Source organism: Asparagus officinalis, chromosome 7 (genome assembly GCF_001876935.1).
Source record: "Asparagus officinalis chromosome 7, Aspof.V1, whole genome shotgun sequence".
Taxonomy (NCBI): Eukaryota; Viridiplantae; Streptophyta; class Magnoliopsida; order Asparagales; family Asparagaceae; genus Asparagus; species Asparagus officinalis.
Window position 1 is genome coordinate 16,245,780 of NC_033800.1, and position 9,947 is coordinate 16,255,726.

The 9,947-nt window shown below is 34.8% G+C and overlaps 1 protein-coding gene across 3 annotated transcripts; it reads right to left on the minus strand.

The window, feature by feature from the left end:
- On the minus strand, positions 2,317-4,283 carry LOC109849221. 3 transcript variants are annotated; one of them, XM_020419039.1, is made up of 9 exons: positions 4,235-4,283; positions 4,028-4,144; positions 3,837-3,944; positions 3,569-3,688; positions 3,250-3,488; positions 2,950-3,051; positions 2,768-2,860; positions 2,578-2,676; positions 2,317-2,429 (listed from the first exon to the last, which is right to left on the minus strand). In XM_020419039.1, exons 1-8 carry the CDS (start codon positions 4,275-4,277, stop codon positions 2,605-2,607), a joined length of 894 nt encoding a protein of 297 aa, XP_020274628.1. In that variant the 5' UTR covers positions 4,278-4,283; the 3' UTR covers positions 2,317-2,429; positions 2,578-2,604. The 3 variants fall into 3 exon arrangements, 2 of the variants coding, with proteins under 2 accessions (XP_020274628.1, XP_020274627.1); XM_020419038.1 differs by having other exon boundaries at positions 2,950-3,162; XR_002249032.1 differs by lacking the exon at positions 2,317-2,429 and having other exon boundaries at positions 2,633-2,676; positions 2,768-2,850; positions 2,950-3,162.

Sequence of the window (9,947 nt, forward strand, 5' to 3'; positions counted from 1 at the left end):
AAGCATGGATCTTTTAGGATTTGTGAATGGTCAGCTCAAAAAAACACCCAAGTTCCCAAACATGTTTCATTATTTTTTGAAAAAAAACGAAAACAAAAAAAGCACATTGAATGTCAAACGCTCCCATGTGGTCCCATTCTTGTTTCCACGTGACTAACAGGCTCGCATTGCAGTTGGCAGGCCAAAACTTCTCACATTTTGACTAGGCCAAAGCCCATGTTAGTGTCCGTCCAATTCTGCTGTCATTCAAAATCTCAACCTGTCATCATTATTAAGCTTCTTATCGATCTATCAAGTTCTTTAAGAATGACGCAACTTGAAATTAAAAAAAAAAAAAAAGAGTTTTACGACAATTTCAAATGCCTTTTTCGGAAGGCACCCAAAGCCTCGTATCAGAGAAACTTAATCCATGCACGTGAAATTATACTACCGTACCGCACCATTGTACGTATTCTACGCGTTCTCTTCTATTTTATTGCATCCCTTTGTACTTGCATTGCAATTTTGAGAAACGTAGTCACTGGAAGAGTACATAACAAGAGTATCATGCATTGTGGATCTTGTTCTTGTTCTTGCTATAGTTGGACATTTGGTATTCAAGAATATTTTGAAAATAGTTAATTAAGTTGGGATACGTTAATTTTGGGAATAATTTTGGATCTGATTCGGAGTCATTGGGACCACTTGCAAAACAAGTATGTATATATATGTATGTATGTGTATGTGTGTATATATAAGGGAAAATTATTTCTAAAATGACACTTTAGATTCAATTTAAGGAAGCGCATTCAAAAATATTATATACAATAAATTTACTTAATCTACTCCATTCATTTCGATTTATATACTCTGAATGTATATAAATAAAAAATTAGCAATACTGTGTTATAGTTACTCTTGTATCAAGTGATTGTAAAATTAACATTTTTATAATAATATAACTAAAGAGAAAATAAAAAATATGTGTTAAAAATATTGAAACAAAAAATTATTAATATTGTGTTATAGTTACTTTTGCATCAAGTAATTATAAAATTAAAGATTTAACAATAATACAACTAAAGAGACGATGAATAATATGTATTAGAAGTAATGAAAAATTGTGTTTTTTATTTTAAGATGTTCTGAGACATTTACACTACAACAGAAAAGCTAATCCGCGAGGAACAAGTTTGTCGTTGAAAGTCGAGATTTCCTCGCCGTAGTGTGTTCGCGAGGAAAAAACTTTGGTCACCATTTCCTCGCAGTAGGGTGGTCAAGAAAAGTTTCTGCGAGGAATATTATAATTTCTCACGAAATCCTTTTGCGATGAATATATTCTTTTCTCGTTGTTACTCTTTAGCCTCGATATTTTTCCTCACCTAATCTCATGCCTTTTTCATCGCTAAACTATAGTTTCCTCGCCAATTATATGTGAATAATAATTAATTTATATATAATAAAAGTTCTAAAAAAATTATTTTCGTCGTTGTAAGTACCTTTCAACGAGGAAATTGTTCCTCACCAAAGGTAAATCATTAACGAGGAAATTGATTTTCTTCATTATATGTATCTTTTTCTCGTGGAAACAGTTCCTCAGTAAAGGGACTCAAAGACGAGGAAATTTAAATTTGTCATTATAGGTTGTACCCCATATTCCTCGCCAAATAAATTCAATTACGAGAAAATTTACATTTGTCGATATAGGTTATATGGTCTATAGCGAGGAAAATTACTTTTGTCGTTATAGGTTGTATCACTATAGCGAGGAAATATGTTTTGGTCGACGTAAGCAGTATACTCTATAACGAGGAAATATTCTTTTGACGACATAAGTATGTGGCCTATTGCGAGGAAACATATTTTCGTCACCTTAGGTTGTAGGGTCTATTTTGAGGAAATTTACTTTCATCGACCTAAATTTATAGCGAGAAAACTTATAATGAGGAAATTTTATTTCATCAATAATAATGCTATTAAGAGAAAAAAAACAAAATATAAATAATTATCATCAATTGTCACCACAGTACATCAAAACAATTAAAATAAATAAAGCAAGAAAGGTACTATCATAAGTAACAATACTAGTCTAAAGCAATAACAAATGCAACACGATCAAAGAAACATTTCTCCAAGTTTAAGTCACTAAGAATACTAAGCTGATGGATGTTGCCTCGAAAAATTAGCCATAAACTCCTCAAACTTTTTGGCTTGCTCCTCCAATCTTTGGATTACCTCATTTTGCGCATCGATCTTCTGTTGTTGAGTTCCTACAAGTTGTTGGGTCTCTTGAAGCTATTCTTGCAACTCTTTATTCTTTTCAGACATTTCACTCATCCCTTAATGTAGCCTGATTTGACTTTGAGAACTTTTGCACAAATTTCCTCATCTGTCATTGTTCGAGTTCCATCAGGTTGAGTGGTATCTGCTCGCATCTTTATCATTTGATCCTATAAGTAAAAAAAATATATCCAGTTCAATCATATGCAACTTCTTAATTACAACCTAATCAATATAATCCTCTTTAGAACAGTAATATCAGTTTCACCTATATTCTTAAAATATTATAAAAGCATGCATCATTGACACGTTACTTACCCATTTTTCCTTTGCTCCCAAGTCCCATCATTTTTTTGTGCTTCTATACTCTGTTTCAAAACGATCAATTGCACATTGCATCTCTCCAGTCTGTGTTGCCTATTGCATTCAACCATGTTTTCATTTTTAGCATATATATATGTACACAATTAAGTTACAAATTTATAAGCAAAACTAAAAAGTGTCTTACAATTTGCTCTTGGTGTGACATAAATGATTTTGACCCAGCTTTGTGGTGATATGTCAACTTTGACCTATTAAGAACATTCTTCTCTGAGCGAATCTAAAATTATTGAGACATACAGTTAGAAAGAAGTAAATGAAAATAAAAAAAAATGTAATGCGTGGAGAAAAATAAAAAAGATATTGTACCTTAAACTTTTCACTAGAAAAATGAGTGCAAAGAAACTCCCATTCTTCCTGAGTCTTGACAGCTTCATGTTTGTTTTCAATTGCCTCCTCAATTGTTGAAAACTGCTCAAAATGTTTCTTTAACTTATAACGAAAATTACAATATACGGTCTGACATGTTGTAATTACATATCTCTGGACCCAAGGGAGCGACATATCAAATTCAAATTTATTCTGCACAGGCATAATTTCATGTCAAACTAAATATAACAAATCAAAGCAACCAATATAATGCCTTTAGCAAAACAAATCATCACTAACCTGCATTCTTTTGATCAAGTTCTCCACATCTGCTTTTTCAATCTTCTTCCATTTTTCCACATTCAGTGGGGCGTAGTTTCGAATTGTGTAACCAATTTCATTTGCAAACATCTCAGCATAAGGGCCCGTAGGTCTGCCATTTTCTTCGGTCAGAGTCACAGGTATTTTAGAATTCAATTGGGAGAACACCTTATCTGCATTCACTCCTCTTGTCTTCCCTCGCACCTTTTTGGTTGTACCTTTGACATAATTTTTATTAAGAACATAACACATACGTATATTTAATTCTTAAAATATTTGTATATAATGTTTTGTATACCTGAAGGAGGCTCCTGATTAATATCTGACATCACATTATCATCTCGCTCTTCAACTATGGTGTTTACCACTGGCTGATCATTAACACTTTGTTGCTGAAGACGTGCACTAACTCTAATCCCTGTCATTCGAGTTTGTAGTTTAGGTATACCCTTGTAATTTGCAATTGATGAAAATGAAATTCAATTCAGCTTCTCTACACCTTTTAGAGGAAAATAATTCAATTCTGCTCAATTCAACTGAATTCAGCTCAATTCAACACCACTTACCAGTAGTAGTTCGTTCTGTGGTGACAACAGTACTACTAGAATTCAGTCCATCTGCTACAGAATTTTGGCATTCTTGATTGGAAGTTTGCAGACGAGTACGTTTTGTACCTATTAGCATACACACTTGTTAGATAAGTAAAAACTAACAGTACTTAAATATTCTAGCAGTAAAATGAAGATTGCATATTTACTCGGATTAGAACCAGATCCATTCCCTGTAGAATTCACGTATGGCAGATAACTAGTTGCTGCATGAGAACGTTTCTTTTTCAATAATTCTGCATGTGATTGATTACTTGGTGCATTACCTGTTGTTACATAAACGTTAAATTGATAATAATATTCTAATCAACCAAGTGAATGAATCATGAATTATAAGAGAAATATGCACTACTTACCAGAAGTAGAACTCTGAACGGTAGGCGTTTTGTTACGGTACATCTTCTCACTGTTTTGAACGGTAGGCGTTTTGTTACGGTACATCTTCTCACTGTTTATTATCAGACAATTAGAATGGTCAAAATGCAAAAGAATGTAACATTCATCTATTTGAATCATTACCATGTTTATATGAGTCTCAAAGAAAATTTTTCTGCTATTCTTGCTAATAACTGTATCTTTTTCTGGTAGGGCTACTGATAATCATGTACGTGGAACTTTTAATTACATCTCCAGTTATGGAAGAAAATAAATTTCCCACTTCAGTGCACAATGCCACAAACTATTTTGAACTCGTTGCAGTGGTTTTGCAATTTTGATCATTTTCAAAATTTGTTAAACATAGTTATTTGAAGTTTGGACGATAATGAACCTGTATCTTTTCAGCTAATAAACATATCTAAAACCATCCATTTCCCCTCCTGTTTCTTACAATCTATAGCCTGATCTCTTAATTGCCAGCTGCTCCTTCTCACTCAACAAAATTTCTTCTATTTACAAGTATATGTCTGCGTATCTCGGGTAGAGAAAGACACGGCAATGCATTTTGACATTTAACACAGGGGCAACACGTCTTATTTTCATGATCTAGGTGTTGTTTCGCAGCATCCAAAAATGTTTGTAAACCATTGGTGAAGTCAGGGTTGTGAAACCTATCTCTAACAAACATCCAACTTCTGTCCATCATGTACCTATAATAAAAAACAACAGGAAAACATCATAATATTGAAATGGTTTCCAGCAATTGCTACTAGCTAGTAAATCATCAAATGGATGACTCTCGGCATTGCTCTTAATATGGATGTGCATGGAATTGCTGCTCTAAAGAAATGTCTATAAGAATCCAGCTGTAGTGATGGCAGCCTGCTCCTGTACTCCAAGTCCACATAATATGGACAGAGTGCTGATGGCACCTAATATTATGCCAATCCAACATCGTTTTATCTGAATTTAGCTTGGTATACAAAGGAATTATAAGGCACAGCGCAAAATAAATAAAATTTTGAGAAGGTAACCATGAAGCATTAATAATGGCAAAATTAATACTGTCCTCTCATGTTTTTGACTCGAGAATTCTATAAGATCCAAGATATCCTGAGGTTCAGTGTGAAGGTGTCAAACAAGTTAACATCATTTAACCTCTATTAGGCCTTTGATGTTTTGTCAAAATAAACATAAAAAAAGAATTTACAGCAACGATCCACAAGCAACGATCCACAGTAAAAGGATTACATCAACAAAATGAACAATTGCCATTTTGTTTGTTTTATAAACAACCTCTAGACCATTATGAAAGTATTACACTGATGAAGTGCATATAGTCAAGTTCTTTTATGCAAGTAGTAAAAGGTGTTAGTAAGTATATAGAAAGAGCACACAAGGCTATCCAAACCCAACGCTGTAAGACAAGTCTAGGTTTTCAATAAAAAGAGAGAAAAAGTTCTTTCCAATTTCATAAGCACATGATCCACTTTCGGTTTCATGGACCTGGATGTTCCTGTTCCATAAACAAAACAACTGATATTCCTCGTTTATTACTGTTATATGCAAAGGGTATCCTGAGACTCTAGCATAATGTACCCTCTCAAAAAAACAATAGAGATATAGTTTCAGATTCATACAGGCAAAAGTCTATTCCTTTCCTCCCATCATTCATAAAAGACTTTAAGAGGGGTATGTTTGGTGGGAAATTTGCAGTAAAAAGACAATAAAGGAAAATTTGATTTGTATTCCTTTAATCTCAGTTACAATTGGATTTCCTAATTACAAAAGAGAAGAGAATGAATTTGATTCTCTCCTTTATTTAATTCTGGGTTCTTCACGGTGGCGATGAGATGCCTCCCTCGAATGCTCGCGTCGAGTTTGCTTCTCGTTGACGATCCGACGTCTTGTTTCACTGGAACGTAGTCTTCTCCTCACGATTTCACGTTGTGGAGAACTCTGAACGAGTTTAAAACTCTATGAAAGAGTTGATTTAACCGAAAGTCGGTTATAAGCCAAGGATGAAGAAGATCTTGTTGCCGATCTCCAAAGCTCCAACCGAAGGATGAAGGATCCTCTTTTCATTGCCAAGAAGTTCCAACAGACTGAACCCTGAACTGAATTGATTTTCAGTTATTTATAGGGGATTAAGGGGTGTAACCACCTCCTTAATTCACTCCTAAGTGGGGCTAATGGGATGTAACCGCCCCTTAAATCACTCCTGAGTGGAGTTGTGATCCCCTCAGATCGTGGGAAACGGTTTTGGAACCGTTCAACTCGAGTCAAACGCAGGCCCGCGTTCTGGTATGAATTCTGTGTCCAAACGCAATGCCTAAAAGCTTGAACGCAGCATCTGGAAGCTCGGACGCAGCGTTTGGAAGCTCATTTGCAGCGATTTAAGAGCTGCGTTTGGCAGCGGATCTGAGCTGCGTTTACAGCAATTTGAAAGCTGCGTTCTGCAGCGATATGGAGCTGCGTTCTTTGATGTTTGAAGGTGCGTTTCGTAGTGTTATGGAACTGCGTCTGGCGGTGATTAAAGCTGCGTCTGGCAGCGGTATAGAGGTTTGCAGCGTTTGGAGCTGCGTTTGCGCTGCGTTCGTGGCTATGAACGCGGTATGTCTTGATGCTGGTACGCGGGGAGGATTTCCACATCTTGGTTTGAAGAGACCGTCGATTTGTAGTCTCTTTCTGTCGAAGCTTTGCAAAGATCGTCATTTTGTAATCTTTGCTTTAGCTCTTCGATATGCAAGAGTCGTCAGATTGTAACTCTCGATGTTGATGGTGAAGGCTGTTAAACTAGAGCTCTCATCAGTTGTCGTGAAGGTCGTCAGATTGTAACCTTCAGCGATCTACGTGAAAGTCTTCAAATTGTAGCCTTCTGGAAGTCGTCAGATTGTAACTTCCATCATCGGTGTTTGATGGGGATCAGCTATCTATTGTGATTTTTAGACAGCCTACAGGGTATAAATTGAATTGAGTAATTATTGATAGACCCCCAAAGGAACTCAACATCAAGATATGGTTTAACAGTTTGCTTCTGTTCCACATAAAGCACAGTGCTCATAATCAGAAAGGAAAAAAAAAGTGGAAGCATATCTACAAAGTACAAAGTGAGAAACATCAAGACCAATGGTCAAATTACTTCGAAAAAAGTGAAAAGGCTGGCATTGTCTAATGACACCTGAAGAATTAAACAAGTTCCAGAAGGTTATCGACTACTGAAAGTTTGAAATTTTCCTCATTAAACAATAGGGCTTATTTAACATCCCCAACATACATGAATAAGTTAAGTACATCCTTGAAAGGATTTAGTCCATACGAATTTTCTATAAAATATGAATATGAAGAGAAGTATGGAACATTAAATTTGACGAACCAATTAAATACAGTTAATAGAGTTATAAAGTAAAAAGGATTAAGTAATTCAAATATAAAGACTCTTGTATTCAACTCAAGACTCCTATATGATCTGATAACCTTAATGGTGGTTTCTGTTAGCCCCTCGACAGAAATGGTTTAACTTTGTAGTGTTCATTTAAGAATGATCTCAAGTTATGGTTACGGAGAGTATTAGATTAATTTTTTTCTTTTAATCCTAAAAATAGTTCATAAATTTTCAAATAAAAATAGACTACTATGTACCGAAATAATTAGAAATTTCAAATTGGTTGAGGGAGAGCATGAAATATTTTGATCTTGATTACTGTTTTCCTAATAAGAACAATAACTAAAACTACTTCTTTTTTGTATAGAATAGAAAAGCAGAGAGTTTTTCTCTACAGAATTACATGCACAGAATCAACAAGGGATTGGGAATTTTTACGAGTTTAATGAATAATTTAATCACAATAATAGGAAAATTCAAAATACCTTTGTGGGGGTGAGGCGATCAGCACATGCAATTGCCAGAAATCGGAAAGGGGAGAGACGCAACCACAATTGCACGAATTGGAAAGACCAGAGACGCCTAAATCTGTTATTATAAGGGAAAGTGAAGGTCTCAAGGTCTTGATCGAGGTGAGATCGGAGGTCAATTGAAATTTTTGAGAGGGGAGGTTTTGGGTCGTGGGGAGGTACTGGTCGGGTGGGAGGCTGAGATTGGAGGGGTTTTGAGGGGAAATAAAAATCACCTAGCTAGGTTTTGGGTCGTGGGGAGTTCGCGGGTGGGAGGCTGAGAGCGGAGCGGTTTTGAGGGACAAATAAAATTAAATCACCGCCTTTTGCTAATTATAATTTGTTTCCCCCGTTTTTTTTAATCCCCACAAATTTAGTTTCCCACCTTAATTTTAATAAAAATATCTATTTTTTAAATTTACTTGAGATATAATTAGCAACTGTTTCAAATAGACAGAAAAGATCAGATTTTATAATAACTGATAAAAATAGAACTCACACCTCAATTCGGGGATCACCAAAACTCAAAACAATAATACTGACCATTAAAATTCCATTAGAGTTCACCAACTGTACAAATAATCAAACCTAAAATAAGAGATTAAGAGGGCAATTGAAATTAACCCAAATCATTTAAAGTCTGACGATAATCAGACCTTGTTCTAGCATAAAACTTGACCTCGATTAATCAAACAGAAAAGATTTATACATATTGAGGAAGAAAATTGAAAGAATCTATGGGCGAAGTAATAAAAGATTGATTCTCAGTACTTACCAAAATTGAAAGCTCAATACATCGGCTAGATGTAAACGAGAACCTCTAAGTTTCAAAGTGCGTCACTGCATCGTCGTGTTGAGATTGAGAGAGATATTAGGGTAAATCTATTTGAGAGAGATATTAGGGTAAATCTATTCATTCTTTTTTGTTCAAATTTTTTTTTTTTTATTTTTTAGATTGGTCGCTATTTCTCCCGCTATTTTTTCGATACATGTAATTTCTCCGGCTTCCTCACCAGGACATCCCGCTTTTCTTTTAGATTGACGGTATATATGTTAGCTTTGACTCTTTCTTGTTTAAATTACATATTTCTCCATGTACACGGCATCAAAGAGAGTATATCTATTAAGAGGGTTAAGTTTGATATTTTACTCTGACCATGTTTAGAGTTTAGGGTTTAGGATTTAGGGGTTAGGGGAAAATATAAACATATGTATATCTTTCAGCTATCTTTTCAAAGAGAAAATTTGTTGTGATCAAGATTGAAAGATCTTACTACGATAGGATACCCGGTTGAGGCATTAAAACATATTCAAAGTGGAAATATCTTGCTGAGGCATAAATATCTAATTGAGGCGGATATATCTATACAAGCTTAGAATGTATGATTTAATGAGTGTTTAGAATCGAAGTAATGCCTAAACTTGTGAGGAGAATCTCCCACATCTCAAAGCTAATGTAGTTTATATCTATTTTCATTGCCAAATAGGAATAAAAGATTTCATTGCATGTTTGGTTTATATCTATTTGGCGGGTTTTGCACATTTTTCCGCCAAACTAATAATGAGGAAACTATTATTTCCTTGCTAATTGATTCTTTTAACAATGAAAGGGTTCCTCGTAAAAAAAAAATTTAGTGAGGAAACCTTCAATTTGTCGTCAATGAATTTGGCTGGTGTTGCACATTTTTTAGCCAAATTAATAATGAGAAAACTATAATTTCCTCGCTAATAGGTTCTTTTTGACGACAAAACGGTTCCTCGTAAAACAAAAACTTTTAGCGAGGAAGCCTTAAATTT

What these genes read in the sequence shown, in the direction of transcription:
- LOC109849221 (XM_020419038.1), bottom strand. Translation starts at nt 4,277, where the DNA reads ATGTACCGTAACAAAACGCCTACCGTTCAGAGTTCTACTTCTG. An exon ending in TGGATCTGGTTCTAATCCGA is followed by an intron (nt 3,945 to 4,027) that starts GTAAATATGCAA and finishes GTATGCTAATAG; the next exon opens with GTACAAAACGTACTCGTCTG. An exon ending in TTTCTAGTGAAAAGTTTAAG is followed by an intron (nt 2,861 to 2,949) that starts GTACAATATCTT and finishes CAATAATTTTAG; the next exon opens with ATTCGCTCAGAGAAGAATGT.